Genomic DNA, 24,696 nt, shown 5'->3' on the forward strand with positions numbered 1-24,696 from the left:
AGAGAGGACTTCTTTGTTTCCTCAGAAGGCCATCACATGCCACTGGGAGAGGAGAACAGTACTCAAGGGACAAAAAGATGAGAGAAAAACGGTAGTCATCAGAGAGAGAGAGAGAGAGAGAGAGAGAGAGAGAGAGAGAGAAGAGAGAAGGAGAGAGAGAGAGAGAGAGAGAGAGAGAGAGAGAGAGAGAGAGAGAGAGAGATGTATAACTCGCTGTAGGACTGAACAGTCTCAGAGATGTTCTGATTAATTCTGGGTCATGGGTTTGGTTACCAACTACCACGCAGAAAGGTTTTTTTCTTGTTCTTCTTCTTCTTTTACGCTGGCTTTTTCTTTGTATCTTTTTTCTGATCTCATGGCCTTGCCTGTCAGTCTGACTCAGACCTTTGACCTTTACATTGTGTCAGTGAATTCCATTTGAAAGTGAGCATCTGTATTCCGCTCCTCACTGTGGAGAGAAAAGCACTTGAAGTGAGGGCTCTGAAGTGTGCAGTCTCCTATATTCTATGGCAATGCTGTTTATTTATGGTTCTGATGGATGCTATTCATGTTGCATGCTGATTATTGTTTTTCTATAACTGCACTACTATCAAGTAGCACTTAACAGTTTCCCTTCACTGTGTCCGTTGCTTCAAAACTGTGCTTCAAATGAATGCACAAAGAGAACGAGAATAAAGGCCCGTTCACGCCAAGTATGATAACTATAAAGATATAGTTCTAAAAATCGTTCTTAATATAAAAAAAAAAAAACCAGTCTACACCACAACTATAAGTGTAATGGCAAATAGAAACAATATAGTTGGAATCAATTTCAGAAATTTTATCCAGCTGATGAGCCATGAAAACAATGACAGCCAATCCGAATTCATCCTGCTGTAATGAGCTCCGGTATTAAAGCGACAGAAAAGCACAACAGATATGCATTCTGTTTTAGAATAAACAGAGTGATATTGTTCACTGGTGAGGATGCTAATATAGCTATCTTTATGGTTATCTTTATTAGTTATCTTTCTTGGTGTGAATAGGCTTTAAGATTTAGTTTCACATTCCCCATTTGTTTCACGACTTGCAAGTATGAAAGCATTAAAGATCACATGGCAGTTGCTTCAATGCATTTAGGGGTGTGGTTCTGGTCAAGACAATCTCCTGAACTCTAAACTGAATGTCAGAATGGGAAAGAAAGGTGATTTAAGCAATTTTGAGCGTGGCATGGTTGTCGGTGCCAGACGGGCCGGTCTGAGTATTTCACAATCTGCTCAGTTACTGGGATTTTCACGCACAACCATTTCTAGGGTTTACAAAGAATGGTGTGAAAAAAGGAAAAAAACATCCAGTATGCGGCAGTCCTGTGGGCGAAAATGCCTTGTTGATGCAAGAGGTCAGAGGAGAATGGGCCGACTGATTCAAGATGATAGAAGAGCACTTTGACTGAAACATTTTACCAGATTTACAGCTACACTTATTCACTTTTGTAGTTTCCTTTATTTTTTCCCCACTAAATGCTTAGATTTTATACAATTATTGTGCACTCCCGTGTGCATAACCGCAAACCGTGATACAAACCAAACCATGGGTTTTGTGAACCATGCCACCCCTAATATGCACCTAAAACACAATCATTCATTGCAGTTTTCATCCATTTTATTTATTGTTTTTGGTATTTATTCAAGGGCCTTTTTTGTTAGAGTCTATTGCTTTTATTGTTTTAAGTTGTTTTGTTCATTTATTGTGTATATTTAAAATATTTTCTGTTTTTAGTGTTAAATAGTCTTTAGAAATAAAAGTGTATTGATCTTTGAAAAGGTGTACCTGCATTATTATGCCATTATCATTATTTTAGGTGTCTCAGAATGACAATATTATCATTTAACGCTCTAATTTTTTGGCCAATTTATGGTCCAGTAAAATTTGTTATCGTGAAAGGCCTAGTTACAGGGTAAGTATGAACTATACCTGTAACTATATGAAACAAAAGGGGAACAAACACCACTTTAATTTACAGCCTGTAGATTCATACTTACCCTGTAACTATAATTACCCATTAATTAAACATACTTACAGTATAAATGATTTGTTCATTTTCCTGATAGTTACCCCTTTATTCCCCAAATATTGCATATTGTTGTCTTATACCTATACATATTTATTCTTTAGTTACCTTATAATTACCGAAAGTAACGCTGTAAATTCCCTTTACTTAAGCAGTACTTTCCGGGCATTACCAACCTATCTACTATGAAAGAGAGGCTATAAGAGAGAGGGACACTTAAAATCACTCTCAACCAGTGGATTGAAACATACACATGAATACACTACACACATGTAGTGACATGAAAATGTCACACAGTTTGTTACATTAAGTCTCATGAATTACAAAGAAAATTTAAAATACTTTTTCTTTTCTTTTTTAGGGTTCGGGAGAGCCACCTCCCAAATGAAAGTAACCAATATATATATATATATATTAAGCTTATGGATATTTTAAATAGAATTGTGGGATTTACTAGATCTTAGAAAGAAAGGATTTTAGTTAACATCTAAAATTTGAATACTTAAATGCTTTTTAAATGTGTTTATTTGGTTATGGGACAGCAGTTTGCATCAGTTCTGTAGAATGGCCATATAATATATAGTTAAAAGGCATAAAAGTATTATTTTTTAGGTATACTATATCATCCAGCTCTGTTACCAAAAAAAAGCAAAATATACCAACGTTTTCCCCCCAGCTAAAAATACTGCAATAATGTGTCTAAATCACTTAAAGATGTGCTTGACAGCCAGAGCAGCCACAGGTAATCATGAACACTCTTCTCTCTCATACAAACCCACACTCACAGAAATGTGTTTCTCTAATGCTTAAAATAAAACCCAGTTGTTACTTGTTCAAACACATTACTTTCAACACAACACATGGGTGATGCTTTTAAACTAGTAATGGCGGCTAGGGCTGATGGTTAATCACTAGCATGAGAACATAATTCACAAGAGCATTCACAAGAGAGCACAATTCATTCTTTGTGAATTCCCCACTGTGTGTTTTAAGGTCTTAGAGATCTCGTAGAGAGCCTTTGTTCTTTTAGGACTTGACTGTAACTGTCATGTAGTCGTTTAATATAATCTAAAACACAAATACTGTTATTAAAGTGCATTATGCAAACATCTCCGGCACTTTCTTCCACCACATCATCTAGCTGTTAAATGCAGGCGCTGTAACAACTTAAACTTCCCTCTTTCTCTCTTTCAGCACTGCCAGTGCTGGGCTTTAACTTGTCTTATCCCTGTCTCTTTAAACTGCATTCTAATCTGAGGCAGTCTTTGTGGCAGTGGGCTTGCGCTGCCTCTGATGTTTGATTTAATTAAGATTGCCAGCGCATTGCTCCATGAGAGCCTCTGAAAGAGAGGCCGGGAGAGAACGCGGAGAGCATGCGGGCAAGCTGGAAGCGGAGCGGGAAAACGCAGACTAATGCTTTAGGATCTCTGCTAATTAAGACCTCTCTTAATCTGGATCTGCACCAAATGAGTTGCTCAGAACGAAGGCTGAGAGAGAGAGAGAGAGAGAGAGAGAGAGAGAGAGAGAGAGAGAGAGAGAGAGAGAGAGAGATAGAGAGAGAGAGAGAGAGAGAGAGAGAGAGAGAGAGAGAGAGAGAGAGAGAGAGAGAGAGAGAGAGAAATAAAATGCAAAAAGAGTTAACACTCAGTGAACAGCAAGGGTCAGACTTTGAAAAATTTGGTTTAAAAAAAAAGTAAATTGTGCGTTTATTGAAATTAAAAATATTAGTTGATACAATGAAGGAAATTGGTTTAATAAATAGAAACTCAAAATATTGTATCTGAACCACATAAAAAATTGGATAAATCATAAAAATAGCACACTTTGGCCGCATCTTCACAAATAAAACACACAATTACCCCATGGTTACAAAATCTGGCCCCACTTTATTAGGTGGCCTTAAGTACTATGTACTTACATCAAAAAATAAGTACTCACTGTGTTCAAATTGTATTGCAAAACACTTGTGGATATTGAGGTGGGATACGGGTAGGGTTAGGGACAGGTGTGGTGGTGTGGGTCAGTTTAAGGGTAGGGTAGGTTTAAGGGAAGTGCCAACTGTGTAATTACAAATGTAACTGCAGAAATGAATTACAGATGTAATTACATGCAGGTATTTTTAAAAATGTAAGTACAATGTAAAAACATGTATGTACACAATAAGTGCATTGTATCAAATTATTAATTACAATGTTAGTACATTAAGGCCACCTAATATAAAGTGGGTCCCAAAATCTTTTAATAATATTTAAATAAAGGTTGTTGATTCTCAAAACTGTTCATTGTATTAACTCAAATTTTTTTTGTCTTTCAAACTCCCTCTGCACGCAACTGGATAGCGCTATAACCAACCAGAGCAACGTGTTGCGGAGCTCATATATAATTAAACTTTCACTGTATCCGGTCGGCAAAACTCTGAACACATCTTCCCTTCTTAAGAATAATTTCAGTGTCGTTCTTTGTTCTTTTCTCAAAGAAAAGCTCAACTCCAGGTCTTCCAGAGACGCGGCAAAAGCCGATTCTCAAGGCCACCGTTCACCAGCTGTCTCCACATCTCTGCCACCATTATGTTAAGCCCGCCCACCGACTCTACACACAATGTGATTGGCCTGACCAGAGTTTGTTTTTTCCAGCTCACAAGTCAATGGAGAGTCACCAGACGACACTTGCTGCAAATTAGATTCGCTGCCGCTAGGGTGTGTCTAGATTTACATTTATGCATTTTGCAGACGCTTTTATCCAAAGCGACATACATCTGAGGAATACATGAAGCTCTGTCATGAAGAGGCAAAGAAACACAAAAAGTGCCCCAAATACAAAGATTTGGATATTACTCAGAGTAGCAGAAACCAGAAAAGGGAGGGAAAAGAGGAAAAAAAAGAGGAAGAAGGGTTAGAATTTTTTTTTAATGATAAGATTAAGTGCTCATGGAAGAGATTAGTTTTTACCTGTCTTTTGAATGAAGCCAGTGATTCTGTCGTGCGTATGGAGGACGGAAGATCGTTCCACCAACCAGGAACAGTGAATGAAAAAGTTCTGGAAAGGGATTTCATGCCTCTCTGTGATGGTACCACAAGCCTTCGCTCGTTAGCTGAGCGAAGGCTTCTGGTGGGGGTGTAGACTAGTAGGAGCGAGTCGAAGTATGCGGGTGCTGAGCTTGTGGAAGATCCATAAGCAAGAGTCAGAGGTTTGAATTCGATCCGGGCAGCGAGTGGTAGCCAATGTAGACAGATGAAAAGAGGTGTGACATGAGCCATTTTGGCCTTATTGAAGACAAGACGTGCTGCAGTTTTCTGGATCATTTGCAGCGGTTAGATTGCACAAGATGGAAGTCCAGCCAGAAGCGTATTGCAATAGTCAAGTCTAGAAATTACCAGGGCTTGGACAAGAAGCTGTGTTGCGTGCTCTTTAAGGAACGGTCTGATTTTCCTGATGTTGTGCAACACAAACCTGCATGACCAAGCTGTCTTTGAGATCTGGTCTTTGAAGGACAGCTGGTCATCAACGATTACTCCAAGATTTCTGACCGACCCTAAAGGGGTAATCAAATATGAACCTAGCTGGATGGTGAAGTCGTGTTGTATGGTCAGATTAGCAGGGAAGACGACCAGCTCAGTCTTTGCTAAGTTGAGCTGCAGGTGATGTTTTTTTCATCCATGCCAAGATATCCACCAGACAGCTTGAGATTCGTGCATGTACTGTAGATTTCTAGGCTAGTGTTATGTATGTGCACATATTTCACCATGTCTTCCTCTAATAAAATATATGTGCAAATATTGACACTGATACTGTAGTACGTCTGATCATGAATGTGATGACAAGATGTTTTCTGATACACAGAAGACAATGATGTAGACCGAAAATTCAAAGAAGAATGGACAAAAGTAACTATGCCTTTATTCTTTCTGTGAACTCATGATCGCAGGATGTTGTTGTATATTGCAATGCTTTAACAACTGAGCTATGCAAAACCTGAAATATTACGCAGATAAAAGGAAAAAAATGCTTTAAAATGAAAGTGACCTGCTAGGAGCACAACTTTAGAAAACGGCCCTATGCATCATATTTCATGAATTAAAATATTGTCGTTGGGGCGCAACTTTTTTTAAGATTTGTGTGAGTTTGTTGTCATAGGGTTACTTTTTTTAAATACATTAAGGTGCCTCCAAATCTGTTAGCTTTTTTTTTTCTCTGCTCACATTGAATTATTAATTTGTCTGTATAAATGAGTGTGTAGCAGGTCTGTTTTATTAGTTGTTGTATCCCTCTACACTCCCACTTTCTCACAGCTTTATACTTCCATTTTTGAGTATTTTTCAAATTAGAGGTGTGAACAAGCAGTGCTAAAACAGGGGTTTCATGACACTTTAAATAGGGTGAAGTTGCAAGTGTGTGTGTGTGTGTGTGTGTGTGTGTGTGTGTGTGTGTGTGTGTGTGTGTGTGTGTGTGTGTGTGTGTGTGTGTGTGTGTGTGTGTGTGTGCGTGTGCGTGTGTGTGAGTGTGTGTGTGTGTGTAGGACTGGAGAGGAATCAAGCATCCGAAGGCAATCTGTCGGGACCTACCAGATACACAAACATGTAATGAGCTGTATTTAAGAGCTGATCCCTATGACAACATCAGCTCAGTGTGGAAGCCCCCTGAGATTGCTGCACATCTCTCGATCACACATGCTCACACACACCTCCTCTTACCTTTTCACTCTACCTTAGCATGTTAGTGTACTCGCAACCACAATATAAAGCGACCGTCTGTCACCCTGACCAGCAAGTCAGCAAGTCAAACACACACTCTTACACTCATTCTCTCTAGAGAGACATCCTCTCAGGCAGTTGGGGAACAAGCCCTGTGATTTGTTGTCTCGGCAGGTGTTGTAGCATCTATGAAATATTATTTGAAATCCAAAAACAAGAGCAACAAACGTTACAAAACTTGAAAGCATTTCTTTTTTCCTGCCATACCCCTTGAAAGAGCAGCTCTCAAATCTCTGCCAGCTCATGTCAGTTTGTGTTTCATAAGAGCCGCCGTGATGTCTGGAATTAAAATCGCTTTGCTTCTTTGCCTCGTCAGAATCTTTTCTCAAAATGTGTCTGTCGTGACGCAAGGTATATTCGCACATTCATATATTATTAGTCCAAAGAGGCGAGACATCAATTAGTCCCTGAATTATTCATGTTTTGAAACTTAATTATTCAATCGCATGTTCAATTAGCAATGAATCACATTAGATCTAATTAAATATTGAAGGCAGAAGTCTGATAATGTGGAAATGTAGTGATTCTTAATGATTTTGATTAGGTTTTATATTTAGCACTTGCTTTTTTAGGCTATTTAATTGGCTACGGCTATAGAAGAGCTTCATGCAACACTGAGATTGCACGGTTGCCAACTTTTGAGTTTAGCATGGAGTGAGAATTATGGTAGGGGTGGAGTGGGTTTGAAGCATAGCAGCTGGCTTAAGATGGTCAAGTGCTGGTCCTAATCTGGTCCTACAAAACTAGCTTGAGCTCAGGACCAGCTTGAACCAGCACATGACCAATTAAGGTCCAGCATAAACCAGCTCAAACCAGCTGCCATGCTTCAAAACATACCTAACCAGCATATGCTGTTTTTGTTGGGGTTTTTTTCTAACCGGACAGGGAGCCCTGTCAACTGGTATTATTATTAAAGGTTAAACTTAACAACTGAAATGAATAATAGTTATTTAAGACGTGCAAATCTGCTTTGTGTGCACTAATACTATACATGCCGGTGGGGGTCAACAGCTTATATATTCTGACCTTGCATGGTATGGGGAAAATTGCACTTTTTTTCTTTTATATGGCCATCTGAAGTCACTCAGGCCTGAAACTCGCTGTATGCATGAGTGTAAATGCAAACGCTTTCAGCAAGCTTGATTCCGTGCATCGTTGCCTTTCTAAATGTGTCAGAATGCAATAATTAACAAAGTGCACTGCATTCTCAGCTACAAGGCATTATAATATATAATTATAATTATATGTTAAAAAACTAAAATTAATTTGACAATTTTTTTTTTTTTTTAGTTGGTTTTGAAAACCTGTACTTTTTTCAGTTTATTAAAAAAATGTTTTCATTTTAGTTAACACTAACAGTAGCAATCTACCAGCTAGACTAGCACCAAACTAGCATAAACCAGCTTGAACTTCATTGCATTGGTCCCAGCTGTTATTTTAAGCATCTTCTATGGCTAGTTTTCTCTTTCAAGTCAACTTCTATCATGGTGTAGTAGCAGTTTGAAGACAATCTTGATGAGCAAGTTATTTAAGAGTTAGTACAATTCTTGATATTTACACTGCTACATGAACGATAGCAAATTCTATCTAGCACCAACATTTATAGGTAACTCCATTGACCCTTGAGTACTAAGGTTTGTTACCAGCACTGCAATGCAAGAAACATCTCTTATGTATGTATAACATTGTTTGCAGTGCATTGGCCATGTTTCTTTTGCATAATTTTTAAAGTTATTTCTGGGTTTTATGCTTCATTACTCAAGCTGTTCTTCTTGCTCTGTCTCTGTAGGTCTCTCTGCATCTGCCTCATTGGTTTCACTCGCCTGGATGATCGCTTCCTACCAGAAGGTTCTGCGCGACTCTCGTGATGATAAACTTCCCATGTCCTACAAGGCTGTGATTGTTCAAATGCTCTGGCATCTCTTCACCATCGGTGCTCGGACCATCGCCTTCGCCCTCTTCGCTTCAGTCTTCCAGCTTTACTTCGGGATCTTCATCGTGGCCCACTGGTGCGCCATGACCTTTTGGATCATCCAGGGCGAGACCGACTTCTGCATGTCCAAGTGGGAGGAGATCATCTACAACATGGTGGTGGGCATCATCTACATCTTTTGCTGGTTCAATGTGAAGGAAGGCCGTGCCCGCTTTCGGCTGGGCATGTACTACTGCGTGACCATGGTTGAGAATGTCGCACTCACCACCGCTTGGTATATCCATAGAGGACCTCACACTTTGGACTCACACTACGCCCTGATCATTGTGTGCGTGGTTGTGTGTAGCTATGCTTTGGGAACGTTCTTTATGTTCGTCTATTATTGCCTGCTCCACCCGGATGGACCCATCCTGGGTGCTCAGTGGAGCTGTGTGGAGGAGGGAATAGGGGTAATTGGCCTGGGAGGCGTTGGGGATTTGGGTACACCCCTGCCCCAACCGGACGTGGTTACTAGCCCACCCAGAACTCTCCAGAGGACTAATGGTGGGGATCGGGAGATTGGGGCTGGGGATAGAGACAGCTGCCTGCCTGTGTTTCAGGTAAGGCCTCCTAGTGTTCCCCCAGCTTCTTCCCCGCGTCCACCAAGAACTGAAGGTCCCGTTATCCGCATCGACCTGCCAAGAAAAAGTTACCCAGCCTGGGATGCACACTTTATCGACCGTAGGCTGAGAAAGACCATCCTGGTGCTAGAGAATACATCTCCTGTGACGCCCCGAATCCAGTACCAGAGCTTCACCAACCCCAAGGAAGTGACAGAGTACGAGACTACGGTATAGTGTTGTTCATACCTCCACCTTCCTCATGACATCTCTATGCAGAGGTGGGACACAGGAGGCAGATGCCGCCATGAGGTTACGGTCCAATCCTTGACGGTCGGCATGGTGCTATACGTGGGGCCTCAGCATGTTTGGCATCCGGATGCCTGTGAAAGCTTGACTGGTCCGAATATGCACATCAGGCTGGATGGGAATAGCGTGGCGTTTACATGACCTGCATGGGAAGTGAAACTAGGAAAGGAACTTTCTGCCTATGCACTGAACATATGAAAAGAGTTTAACTGACAGTGATGAGAAGTGGACATTTGTAAAATATAGATAAACCGACCGATCAGTATTCCTCAGGTCCATCCTGACACTGTATTGGTCTAAGTTTAATGTTTCAGTGACCTGAAAACAGTACAAATTGTGTATTATTTGCTTCTGTGAATGGTGAGGTTAGCGAGTTCAATCAATCATCCATTTCTCAAAAGAGTTCTTCTGTAATTATTGACTTATTTATTTATTAGATTTATTTTTAATGACTATGTGGCCATGTCTTTGATATAATTCTTCTAATTGATATTCATAAATATATATTATCTTTTGTTATATGTATACAATAGAATGGTGCCAGTGTGTTGGTATGGATGTTTTTTTTTTTTTTGGGGGGGGGGGGGGGGGGTGTTGTCTGTATGTTTGACTGGTCATGCTGCATTGTTTATCTGTTCAGATGAAGAAAAAATCATATAGTAAGACAAAAATTGTGAACAAATTGTAGTTGGATAAAAAAAATAATGCTGTAAAAACGTATTCACATGACAGCCTCGGAAAAGTAAAAAAAAAAAAAAAAATGAATATGCGTGTTTGAGTGTTTCATGAAAATGGTTTTGGGACATCTGGAACCATCAAACTTGCAAACGTCTGAGTGTTTTGTGTTGCATTTCACACAGAGAAAACACAAATGATTGACAGTGAATTCTAATGCTGTGTGTGAGCTCGTTTTACAGTAACTAAAGCGGTGAGTATTGGTTTGCTCTGTCCACAAGCCTCAAAACCCTTTTACATCTGTATGTGTTCATTTCACTCCTTATTTTGTTATTTGGAAGAGGCGGCCATTGCTGTGGTTATGAGGAGTTTAGATTCTGAATTTTGGGGGGTTTTGTGGTTTGGCAATTGTGATTGCTCTTCTTGGCCATGAAAAGCTACACTTAATGACAACTATCGGGGACAAAAATGTGTGTGTGAATGCTTGCTTGAAAGAAAGAAAGACTTTTTTGCCACCTCATAAAAAGTTAAAACCTCTTTTTAGTTTAACTGCTTATCCTACTTAGCTCTGTTCCAGGGCTTTTTTGAGTAACAACAATTTTAAAGAAATCACCCCAATTACAAGACCATCGCAAGACATCAGCTAAAGTTTTTTTCTCTCTTCCTCTGTGAGGTCTTTCAAGGTCTTGCTTGCTGCTTTTGAATTCTATTGCCTGGTTAAAACCCAGGTAGAAAATCCCAGAGTCATAGGTAATTGCCAAAGACAAGAATCCTGCTGTCCAGTCTGAAGACCAAATGATGCTTGGGAATGGTAATGGGATGTTCACACATAAAGGGATTTTATATTGTAGGAGGCTGTGAAGCAACTATACTGTTGTTAGCAGTGGCTGTTCCTTCTGCTAGAGATGCGTTAAACCTCATTGGTGGTCTGTACACCTCACTCAAATTACTGGTAAAAAGTTATGGCACATTCACTGGTATGGACGAAGCATCAACTATATGATTTACATTGACTATGGCCTGCCCATACTTTGACTACAAACTTGGTCCTCAAAACATTATGTATTTTGCAATACATGTAATGAAACTATGATGTTGCACTATTTCTATAAGTAATAAATAGCTAAGATAATATAACGGTAACTAAAGTTACAGTATGCAAGTAATTATTCTATATATATGTAATGCTAAATAAGGTTTCCTAGTACATATTTCAGCAACATGACAAGTGTTGGAAATTTTATTCTTGCAAAAATCATTTCCCAAAGATCATTTGATTTCAGAAAGGCTTTATTCGCATCAACTAAGCCGAGTCTCTCCTGCAGGAGACAACTCCCCGTTCTTTGGTTTTTGATATATACATAGCTGCTTCCCCAAAATGCTAACAATCTTCAACTAGTTTTTCAGTTGGTTTCCTGGCTCACGTCACCACATTCCAAGTTATTTTTCTGTCGATCATGCATGTCATTTTGGAGCAGTCAACGTCCACAAACATTTAATTCATGACAAACGCAACCTCAGCATACATCTGATATTTAATAGTGTCTTATATACAGCTTATTTTACATTAAATTCAATAATAAAATCTTCTACACAAGCCAATTGAATTACTAGGTTTCAATAGTTGCTTTTGCACAAGAAGTTTAAATAAATAATAAGGATCGATTTTCAAATATTGTATGCTCACAGTGTGTCTCTGGCTTTTCAAACATCAAAATGTAATTTATTAATATATATATATATATATATATATATATATATATATATATATATATATATATATATATATATATATATATATATATATATATATATTTATATATATATATATATATATATATATATATATTAATATATATATATATATATATATATATATATATATATATATATATATATATATATATATATACACTGTAAAACCTAACAGTGAAATTCATTAAATGAAATAAGTTCATTTTACTTAATGTTACCAAAAAAGTTAATTCAACTTAACAAATATGTGTGATGTTAACTCAAAAATGTATTATTGTAAGCAAACCTCAATCTAAATAAGTTACTAAAACTTTTTAACTCTAATGGTTTAAGTTACAGATATTTATTTAATCTAGTATTTTACATCTATGGCCAATTAAATAACTACATTTACATTTTACATTTATGCATTTGGCAGACGCTTTTATCCAAAGCGACTTACATTGTAAAAGGTACACATTTTACATTTTTGTCAAGTCTTGCTTTCCCTGGGAATCGAACCCATGACCTTGGCGTTGCGCCATGCTCTACTCATTGAGCTACAGGAAAGACTAAAAGCTGATAAAATAAATAAATAAACAATAGTATATACATTAATCTACCTCATATTAAGCCTACAGTCTTACATTAAGCTCTTTTAAAGTCATTACATTTAGTCATGTCAAAGTATCATCCCAGTGAGTTTCCGAGGTAACAAAAACCGCACCATTTTCCCTCCTTCAGTCCAGTCACAGCAGGACGGCTCGCGCTACAGTCAAGAAAAACAAAAGGTAAGCGTTTCAAACTTATTTATTCATATTTCGCTCATGTTTGAACGTTTTCAGTGTTATTTTCGTAACTCTTTTATGTTTATCCGAAGATTAACCAGCTCAGTAATGTTGTGTGTAAAGTTAGCCAGCAAACAATCTAACATTAGGAGCAAATGCGCTATTGCACCAGAGTTATCAAAGGTAATGTACACGTTTGGAGTTAATTATGCTGTTTTACACTGCAGTTTGTCAGCGGGGAATTAAAAAATATATGTTTGTGCTTTCTCACAGTCGGACAGATAAACGCTGGCTTTTGAGACAGTTGGTCATCTTTCCATGTCTCTCGTCTCGTGCCACAGTGACGTTAACTAACTTACGTTAAAGCAAAAGGTAACGTTAATGCAAACTCACGCATTCCTTATATTACAACCGTTTTAAATGTATTGTTAATCGAATTCGAGTTTCCTCTATCATATGTGATGCTAGTTAATTTGACTAAAGCAGCTGAAGCTCCGGGGTGAACAAAGTGACTTGAGGAGCATTTTAGATCCTGTTTTGCTAACGTTAGATAAAATTTTAAACTGTTATTTGTTTCTCATGACGTTTTCTCATTTGAAACTCACACTAACACATTGTTGCCATGCTTTTAAATCTTTTCAGAGCAAAGACGAAGGTGCATATGGCAGCAACGTGGCTACAATTCTATGAGTAAGTAAGTTAGAATTAACATTGAACAAATCAATGGAATTTTGTAACGTTACTGTGCAAAATGCAAATGATAACGTTATGAACAGTTACATAATGTTCATACAAATATAAGTTTGTTCTTCAATTTTAATTTTTGAATGAATTGCTATTTTTGCAAACGTAATTATGACCATAAATGTCTTTTAGCACAACTTGTAAGTCTTCTGAAGCAATATGATTTTTTTAAAAGGCTTAAAGTCCAAAGACCAGTCTGTCTATCATTCAAAGTCATGTTGTATTGCTTCAGGAGAATACTGGTCAAGTCTTGAAAGTTGTTGTTATAGTCGGCTTTCCTAATATAAACAGAAACATTTCGTGTGTTATATTTTCACTGGCAGTTATCCTGAAGTTGCCTTGGGTTTGTAAAGGTGTAAGGTAATTGGCAATGCTAGATTTGCAGTGGTTGAAAGAAGTCTTGTCATGAATCATAAAAAAACTACGATCCTGGCAGGTCTGTTACTATTTAAAAGGAAGAGTCAGGAGATGTTTTCAAGACACAAGGTAGGACACATGTCAAAACTACATTACATTTATTTAGCAACATGTTAACCTTTCAGCTGCCACCAGCATAAATGCATGGTGTGGTTACAGTGACTGATAGTTGATCATTCAAGTTGTCTTAAATGTATAGTCCACTTGCCAATACAAATTCAGTCATGATTCATAAATTACCAACCCTCATATTGTTCCAAACACATAAGAATTTTATTAATCTGTCCATTGAAAATCTAGTCTTCAAAACGTTTAATTTAGGCTTTCATTAGCATATACATTGAGCACAGCAAAAGCTTATTTGACACATAATAAACCAATCTCAGCTCAAGCTTAAAGGAATCGTTCACCCTGATTTACTCCCCCCCTCAAGTCCTCCTTGGTGTAAATGACATTCTTCTTTCAGACGAATACAATCAGAGTTATATTAATACGTGTCCTGGCTCGTCCAAGCTTTATAATGGCAGTGAATGGCAGCCCAAAATTTGTAGCCCAAAAAAGTGCATCCATCCATTTTAAAAGTGCTCCACACGGCTCCGGGGGAATAATAAAGGCCTTCTGAATTAAATCGATGGGTTTGTGTAAGAAAAATATCCTCTCGTGATTCAAAACGCTTGTGTAACGCCCGACATCATCGTCACATCATTTATGTTTTTTACGCTGCGTCCGCCGTCAACGCCGTGGCTGTTATGCTTTTTTACGCGATATCCGACGTCATCGTTGCGCCGGAAACTAGTTATTTTCTTATTTTATAACGAGTTAAATATGGATATTTTTCTTATATAAACCCATCGATTCACTTCGGAAGTACTTTATTAACCCTCCAGAGTCATGTGGATTACTTTTATAATGAATAGATGCACTTTTTTGGCTTCAAATTTTGGACAGCCATTTACTGCCATTATAATGCTTGGATTAACCAGGACATTTATTAATACCGGTCTGATTATATTAATCTGAAAGAAGAACGTAATTTACACCAAGGATGTCTTGCCATTATCCATTTAAAATTTGTTAATCAAATCTGTCTTGTTTCACTTTGTCTACACCGGATGTGAGCAGCGCGACAGGACAAAAGAGCCCCTTATAGTCCGTTATGTTGTCTACACTGGATGCGGCGTGATGTGAGCGACAAATCTTTGACAGTAAACTGTTGCCTCTTTCTATTTATGACATACTGACATGAAAAACAAATGTTTTGCAATGTGTGCATTATCGCTTGAATTCAATTCAATTCAATTCGTCATTCAATTCAAGGTCTAGAACATTCAGCTGATATACCCCTGAAAATGTTTTTCCCCCAATTAAACCTTGCTGACAAACAACTTAACATCTTTACAAAATTGAACTACAGGGTTTTAAATAAGCACACGCCCAATTAAATCAACAATAATCCGTTCCTTATAACAACGTTTTTTTTATTTATGAAAATTGAAATATGGTGTCTGCCCTGACAAGGGTTATTTTTATATGTGGTGACATACAAACTTTTTTTCCAATGCATATAGAAAAAGGAGCTTGACCAGGTGCAGAAGCCAACAGTCACCATCCTTACTGTCGAGGAGGAAGAGGGAACGTTACCTTTAAACCCACTGGATGCTTTGATTGTCTTTAAAGATGAGGTGGTGATGTCTGCCAAGTCTTCGGTCAGTGCAATACACTTAGAGTACATTAAAGATCATACAGTGCTTTTGCTTTTTGAGGAAACGTACCTTTTTACATAATTTTTTTTATTTTATATGTTTGGTTATTTAAATGTTATGACTTTTTTAAACATGTTTGTGCTGTTTTATTTGGTGAAAAAGTCTAATATTTTTTGTCTAATTATATTTGTGAACATATGGCATACTGTATTTATGATGTAAATGTTATATTTCAATAAATTACTTAAAAATACCCTCCTGTTCTGTCTTCATTTTGTACAAATGATAGCTTGTGCTTAGTCTTATGTAACTTAATCACTTTGAGTTTGATGAACTTAAACCATTTGCCGCAATCTGTTTCCTAAAACCATTTAAGTAACCATGTAGTTGTTAAGACTTAGTTAGATTTGTTACCTGAATTCAAACTGAATTAATAAAATTAACTTAAAATCTTTAAGTTCAGTTTACTCTTAATAATTGATCAACACAACACTAAAATATAAGTTTTAACACTTAAACAACACTAAAATATGAGTTAATTTAACTCAATGTATATGAGTTTTCAGTACTCATACTTAATGGTTTTAAAACTTAATTGGTTTGAAGCAATCGGTTTCCTCAAATGGTTTGAGTTACCGTAACTTGTTGGGTTTTACAGTGTATATATATATATATATATATAAACATATAATATATATATATATATATATATATATATAAACATATTATGTATTCGTGTCAAAATTACACTTCAAACACGCTTTCGTGTCGTGTGAAAAATCCGCGTCATTTTATTTATAGCATGCACACGTTTTCAGCCGTGTGTGAGACGCGTGTGCAAGCTCTAACCTGTTAACATGGGAGCCGAAATAAAAACGGATATGCCACGCAGCCGAGACACTCACGCCACGCTTGCAGTGTGTCGCCGGCCTAGAAAGTATGAAGATGTATCGTACATCTCCCGGTATCCACATATGATTTTGTCCTCATTGTTTTCACTATTAGAGCAAACACTTTTGTACGGGCTGTGCATGAGAGGGGGGTGTGATCAGCAGCACACATGATTGACACTGCTAAGACACTCCACCGGGCTCTGATTGGTTGTTTCTTACCAGGAGCTGTGTATTTCTGCAAATGGCAATAGGATCACTGGGAGGAGCCAGAGGAGCTTGATTTTCTCATATTCTACTGTCAGGACATAATGACAGGTTTAACAAATATGTAAAAAATACATTTTTACAAAAATGTTACCTACTGCAGCTTTAACTAACTTTAAGCCTTTAACGAAATCAGCCCTTTTGAACTAGCATTGAACTATTTTGATACTGTGCTCATGTAGTTCTTGCCTTTTGATAAATTCCTTCTGCTTGTATTATTCTCACTCTGGGTAAAAGTGTTTGATTAAGGAATACATTTAAATGTAAATGTAATTTGACAAGGAATCACTTGCCTACAGCTAAAATTAGTTCAAGAGTTTAGATAGAAATTGTCAGTGCATTATACATCATACAGTGTCATGAACAGGATGAACAACAAGCAATGCATCTGTATGAATGCAGAATCACTTTGAATGTTAACAACTTTTAATATTAATTTCGATGCATCATTGTTTCATTATCGCCCTGTACATGGACATAAACTAATTTTATAGATCAGCAAAATTGTACCCAGCTATAAGTTTTACCTACATTCAACTACAAAATGTCACAGGTGACGGATCACGTCCAATGTCTTACATCTATGAGAGTCACTGCTAGTTTGCATAAGCATGCCCATATCACAACACAAATAACTATCATTTGTTTCATTATTTTACAGTACTTAGCGATTTCTGTTTATATGTTGATTGTCCCTTCGTTGCTTTGTCCCCAAAATGCTTGAACACAAAACGCAAGACTGGTGTCTCTATCACTAGCTGAAGTGAAATAATGCTTCGCAAAAATAAATAATGCAAAGATGACAAACGAGGGTCAACAAAGAATAAAAATGAACAGATACATATACTTGTTAGTCACCAGAAGCACACCAGCTCCAGACAAACAATGCCACTCAAACTGTCCTGATAACATAACTAATATTACAACAACTCGGTTCTGAGAAACAAAGCAAAACCAATGTTACTCGCATATGGAGCAGAATTGACGCAACCCTTATCTGTTTTCAGGTCTTCCCGCGTGGGTCTCTCCAGCGCTGGAAAGCTTTTCCAATATTAACACGGGTCCTAAAGCTCATCTGATCATAGCCATTCTTTTTCCAGTGATATTCCTCAAAACTTTTTCTTTCTCTACAGTCTTTCTTCAAATCCCCATCTTGCTCACTCTCTCTCCTCCCCCATCATGCATACAACCCTTCAGTAAAAGATAATGCAATAAAATATGTGACATTTGACAAACATAAACAATCTGGTGACGTACAGGCTTCAGGTTTATGTGCTGAGTGTGTTTGTGTTCTGTGAGCTTTTCAGTGTGGCCCCTCTCCTGAAAACTGACCCACCATTAGCTCCCCTCCCTTCTCCTATACCCTTAAGGGGGTCAGCAGTGACAGTCATCTACTGTAACAAGCACACACACACACACACACAGAAAATACACAGTGAGACTCTCCAGGTCAGCAGTACACCCTACAAGAGAAAAACCCTTCAGGTACTACATGTTTGCAATGCAGTATGCATGAAATAGCATTTGCGATATCTTTTTTATTTCTCTGATGTAATGTAATTTCAAGTGAAAGAGGATATTCCACCAGCGGGACATGAATATAGGATTTGAGTTCCATAACTGAATGTGTGTTTCAGTGAATTATGACTTAAAAGGTCAAAATCAATATCAAGCATGATATTGCTAACGCTCCTTTAAATTTTTTTTTTTTTTTTTTTTATTGTGTATTGTAAATGTATTATCATAAAACAGATCCAGTCATTGATTCTCATTGGCTTTCACTGAACCATCCAAGGCACGTCTGAATCTAATGTTAGCTTCATTTCCTTTCTCCTGAGAGAACTTCATCTGATCGAGTTTTGAAGACAACACAGATGTATCCTTCGCTGCCTTTGATATCCCACAATCCTATGAGGCAGCCAGGGACAGTGCACATTTGTAAGTTGCGCCTCTTTCCCGTGTTCACGCAAAAATTACATTCCTTTCATTATAAAAGTCTTCGCTATTGAGTGACTCACTCATTGCCGCCATTTTAATGTAATGTAATTTCTGTTGCTACACACTGACATTTAAAAAGAAAATTAATTTAGATCAGTGGTTGCTGTTCACAGTCAGGGAATTTTTTTCAGGTGGTCTTTGTGATTTTACTTCATGAAAATTGCATTGATACTTAGCTTTAATATTTGTATTGTGTGGTAACTATTTTAAAAAGCAACAAGCCCCATGAAGCCATTGTTTACAGTGAATTTATAACAGCTTTATACCAGTCCGCGTCGTGCCTAACAACGCCCTAGCTGTTATAAATTCACTGTAAACCACGGCTTCTTGGAGGTTATTGCTTTATTGCTTTAACTGTTGTTATATTGATGTTAACCACCATTAAAACAAGGTTTACTGTAAGATTTTAGTCAGGCTGCACTACAGGAGCCTAGAACAATCCCTAAATAGCTTGACTAACTATATCTGCACAGCCTGGGTCACGTCAACTGCAAAGAAAAGTCTTGTCCGTTAAGAAAGTTTTGATTGCACAATGACTTTAAGTGCAGCAGTACACTGCTTACTCCTCAGCGTCCCCTATGGCCCCGATCATCTGCCATTGATTTCCAGGGTCTGTTTGGCCACTGTCCCAGTATGACATTGGGTTTATGCGATCTGTTCCTTCTTAAACTGAGCTACCAGTACTTTCCCCTGGGCTGTTTAACAATCCAAATCAATTCAAGCACAGTGTTCATGACAAACTGCACATTTCTGCATGACTTTACGACGAATTCAACTTGCCCTCATGATAAAAAGTTTCATATTCATCTATGTCATAGGGCGTAGTGAAAACTGCACTGTTGAACATATACAGTCAAATAGGCAACTCTCTGAATTCGACATGGGTAAACAGGCCAAAAAAACGCCAATATTAATTTAACTGTAAGACTCTTCCTCTAGGATAGGTTTTTGAAGGCAATGAGTGAGCATGCCGTCTCTCTGCAGGTGATTAGCTTTCTTACAGCGCTGTCTCACATGAAAGCGCCACTCCCGAATGAAGCACAAGTGCTGACACACATTGCCCCCCAGTGGATGTTTTAAGTAACTGCGAGTAACATTGACATGACTGAGCTGTAGTGGGTAAGGTCAAATTCAACCCCCTGAGAATTGTGTTGATTTTCTTAGCACTCTGGGAATGTAGTGAAACGTTGTGATGTCTTTAACATCAGGGGGTTTCAATCTTTTAGATGCCAAAGTCACACAAATATGATAATATTAGGGACCCCCATTTTGATATTTAAAAGGTATCTATGTTTTATAAACACCCAATTTAAACTCAAATTATACTTAATAATTAATTAAGCCCTAAAGCCCTTAGCCCTAAAATTGGTTTCTAAGTTACATTTGTAGATTTTTTTTTTCTTCTACTCACTATAGTAATGTACTGTAATATGTATTATTTATCTATTTATTTATTGATTCTCTTTTTCCTCGAAGGACCACCTGTCACTCTCTGGAAAACCCCCCAAAGAAAATGGATTAGGTAATTCAAAGTATACTCTAACATACCAGCTTCATTTTACTTAAAGGGTTAGTTCACCCAAAAATGAAATTGATGTCATTAATGACTCACCCTAATGTCGTTACACACCCGTAAGACCTCTGTTCATCTTCTTAACACAGTTTAAGATATTTTATATTTAGTCAGAGAGCGTATCTAAGTGTATGCACACTATACTGTCCAAGTCCAGAAACGGAATAAAAACATCATCAAAGTAGTCCATATGAGACATCAGTTAGTTAGAATCTCTTGAAGCATTAAAAATACATTTTGGTCGAAAAATAACAAAAACTATGGCTTTATATATTCAGCATTGTCTTCTCTTCCGCGTTTGTTTTCAAACCTTAAATAAAGATTCAAACGGTCATGTTCAGCGTATTGATTCATCATACGGATCGCGTGTCAAACTGCTAAACTGATGAAATCACATGACATTTGCGATTCAAATCATGAATCAATAAGCTGATTCATGACCTTTTGAATCTTTTAAAAACGAAATATTTTAATCAGACTAGAGTTTCCCTATTTATTATACAAATGTGTCATTAAATCTCCACAAATTAACAAATGGATCCAAGATCAGGTAAAAACCATATATAGACACTTTCATGGGTACAGAGATAATCACCCACTAATGGCGAACCATTGGCATTTCAAAACATTTCAAACAGCTCTGATGTAACAAAGCCTCGCTCACTGAAATCATGTGACGTTGATAGTTTGATAAGCACTCCAAATCACTGGTTTAAAACTGATTCACAAAGGTTTCGAAAGCGCCCATCCCTATTTAAAGTAACATTCTACTCAATCATCAGTTGTTCTGCCTCATCAGTTAGGCTACTACATCATTTTTGCTATTACCTCAATTTTAAATAGTGACAAATTATATAGAACAAATTAAAATATTGTTTACAGTAATCATACACTTACAGTATGTGTCTGTGAGGCGCAGGAATAAACTTTTAGGGGAAAATTATGCTCAGAAACGGTCTTACATTTCTTATGGTATGGATCTTATGGTAATTTCTCAAATGTACGCATGCCTCTCTTCAAGAAGTGAAATTTATCAATTATTTTATTGGTTCATAATTTTGGCTTACTGTTGTGCATTTGGGTTGTATTTAATAGTGCTATGTCAATAAAATTGCCATTGCCAAAATTGCCAATAACGTCCAAATTATTTACTTGAGAATGGCAAGCGGCATGGATTGCTTAGATTTTCAATTACCTGCAGTCCCCAACTCACTGCCACAACAAAAAGTGCGTAGTTCGTCGGCTTAGAACCTGACGTGGTACTATGCACTTTCCACGTCAAAGACCCTTCGTATGAATATGACCGTTGCCGTGAATTTTAGCATATATTTAGCATAGCTAAGTCTAAATCTGTGAGTCCTCATGTTTTAAAAATGAGGCCTATGCGCACTGTTTTGAACGATAGCCACAAGTCTTGAAGTCATCATGCCACAATAAATCTTTCCTTGATTCCATATTTGGAGTTTATTTAGCTAAACGTGCTACCTTAATTTGAAGTTAGCATCGCAGTGCTGCTTCTTGTACGTTGGCCTACTTGTTTACAATTTGCAACCAAACCATTAGCTTATCCATTTCTTGTCCAAAATAGAGGCAAACAAAGTCAAAACTTGACACCAATGAAGTGCTAATTAAAAAAAGACCCCTCCAAAAAAAAAAAAAAAAAAAAGATTCTGTTTTGGCCAAATATTTTTAGTTGCTGAAATTTTGGAGCATCACTAACTTTACTTTGTAGTATTTTGCTACTTGCAGCCATTTTTGTTGTCTCAAGTCTATTGCTCATTTGTTTTCCTCACGATAGCAGCTAAAACATCATATTTAACAGTAAAAACTGCAGTATGTAACTTTTATGGGTTAATAAATTATCCAAAATGTTTTTTGTTTTTTTTTATCAAGTACGTAGGCCTACATAACCAGCCAACTATCTGCTTATCTTAGCTCGATTCACAATGGTAACTTTAAGTTATGGTGTGCATGATAAACATCAATTGTTTTGTGCTAGCTATGAGAGGGAGCAATTCACCTTCACATTAAAGGTGCACTATGCAACTTTCCGTCCACTGGAGGGCGCCTATTCAAAACAAATACAAAGTTTGAGTGCAGCATCTTGGGACCTGGTCTTCACCTCACACAGCCGGTGAAAAATAGGACTCGGGCAGAAATCACGTTCATGCATGCGGTTATTAACGGTACTGTAGTGTGAAGCAGATCAGGACCGAGTGTCATGGAGCGGAGCACGGCCGCTGGAGCGATTGTTACAGAAATACCCACCTCGCAAACACCGGGACTTTTATTATGACAGGACGGGACACAGTCACCGGGCGCCTGCACTGATCCGCTCTTCCGGTTATGATTATGAGGTAATGCAGCTCTGTTTATCATATTAGATACATTTAAGTGTTGAAAATGATATTATGACGTTACTCTGTGCGTTCACTTGTTCACACTGCTAAGAGTAAAGCGCTCCTGTCAAATAAAACCTGAAACCGAGGGTAGCACAGATATGACGCAATTGACAGGCGACTTCCTCAGACTATGGTAAAACATCACGGTCTTTAGTTAAAATAGCAATTTTCTCACAATTTAAAATAGTTAGAAACATTTGGGATATTGGCGGTACTCAACTGAACGAAATATATAATGCTGATGTTGTTGTTAACATTAACTATTTGAAAAAGTATAATTTCCACGGTTTGGTGATTTTGGTGATTTATTGCAATGCTCCCCCCCCCCCCACCTTAGTTTGTCATAACAAAAGTGTATGCTACTTACTTGTTCAGATGGCATTCTTAAGTTTGTCATACTTTCAAACTGTAGAATCTGTGATTCTGAATGACAGTATCCACATTGTCCACACCGGCGCCGTGACTGAGCCCTTCTCCTTACAGCCGCATTCTCTTTAAAACATTGGATTCATTCGTGCTGCGCCATGCCGAGGCACAAGTCATGTAAAGTTGATAATTCCGTGAATAACTGCAATGCAGATTTCGAGCAGAGATGGCGACAAAGAGGAAAAACTAAAGACGGGTGAGAAATGGTTATAAACCAAAATATGGCTATTTTCATCACAAACAAATCTAACAATTGTAATATTAAAGGACCTTAAAAATTCTAATAACAATAATTAAGCACAATAAGGAAAATAAATAAATAAATAAAAATACAATAATTTAACTCTTTACCTCTGTCCTCAGTGTGCTGAAACGTTTGAAACTTAAAATGTAAAGTTGTATTTCAGTAATTGCCCGAATTCAGGGGAGAGCAGAGGCGAAAGTACCATTTTTCAGAAAAACATAATTTTAAAAGAAAATGTTTTAGACAGAGATATATATTTGCTCTGGTCAATAACTCACACAAGTGGTCTATCAATAGCAGGAGGTATTTTGTACAAATACAGAACAACTACAGTATAATTTCACTTTGAACATAAGATGCAGATTGTTACTTTTGACCCCATCAGTTGGGACGAAAGAAACACACAATATAAGATAGATTGTTTGGTGTTACTCTTGTTTTTATTAAACATACCTGACTATGACCTTGTTAATATGTAACTGCAAACATATTTTGTAGCTACTTTATCTTTGCAAAAAAAAAAAAAAAAAAAAAAAAATATATATATATATATATATATATATATATATATATATATATATATATATATATATATATATATATATATATATATTACATTTTCATTTAAAATTTTAAGTTTAATCAAATGTTTCAAATATAACCTGACAATACAAACTTGTATGTTTAAAATATCTATTTGTTCATATTTTTCTTTTCAACAAAAAAAGTTCAACACTTTTCGACAAATGTTACTTTCGTCCCGACAGTAAGTCCTGACATTTAAACACGATTTACTTTTATACTGAAAAACAAACCTTCAGGATGTGTAACAGCAATAAATAATCTGTAGAGTGATCATTACTGTGACACATGAAACGAAAAACACAACTTGTAATTAGAAAAAAAAAGTACCCCTTCAGTAATTTACTATCGTGCTTGAAAACTATACATTTCGGACCCAACCGCGGGAAACGATGACGAAATCACATGATTTTTGGCAGATCCATCAAAGGTTGTGTGCTGAACATGCTGTCATAGATGGGAATGCAAATGTAGTCAGGGCTTTGAGAAAATCGCTTTGTTACTTTCGTCCCGCGTTACTTTCGCCCCGGTTCTCCTCTACTTTGGGGTGTAATATAGATTTATTTTGCTATCTGTGGTTTATGGTGTGTGACGTATTTAGACCGACATTC

The 24,696-nt window shown here is 37.3% G+C and overlaps 1 protein-coding gene and 1 long non-coding RNA gene across 2 annotated transcripts in view; both read left to right on the forward strand.

Annotated features, from left to right (window-relative positions):
* Window positions 1–10,195, forward strand: part of xkr7b (XK, Kell blood group complex subunit-related family, member 7b) — a 90,115-nt gene extending 79,920 nt beyond the window's left edge. Inside the window, exon 3 of the mRNA XM_067446588.1 lies at window positions 8,590–10,195. Coding sequence (XP_067302689.1) covers window positions 8,590–9,570 — 981 coding nt within the window. The 3' untranslated portion in view covers window positions 9,571–10,195. The remainder of the gene's footprint in view (window positions 1–8,589) is intronic.
* A 2,104-nt stretch (window positions 10,196–12,299) lies between these two features.
* Window positions 12,300–16,104, forward strand: LOC137078854 (uncharacterized). Its single transcript, XR_010905361.1, has 4 exons — window positions 12,300–12,842; window positions 13,113–13,211; window positions 13,482–13,529; window positions 15,569–16,104. It is a non-coding gene; the product is annotated as an uncharacterized lncRNA (long non-coding RNA).
* The last annotated feature ends 8,592 nt before the right edge of the window (window positions 16,105–24,696 follow it).

Source organism: Pseudorasbora parva, chromosome 6 (genome assembly GCF_024679245.1).
Source record: "Pseudorasbora parva isolate DD20220531a chromosome 6, ASM2467924v1, whole genome shotgun sequence".
NCBI classification, from domain to species: domain Eukaryota; kingdom Metazoa; phylum Chordata; class Actinopteri; order Cypriniformes; family Gobionidae; genus Pseudorasbora; species Pseudorasbora parva.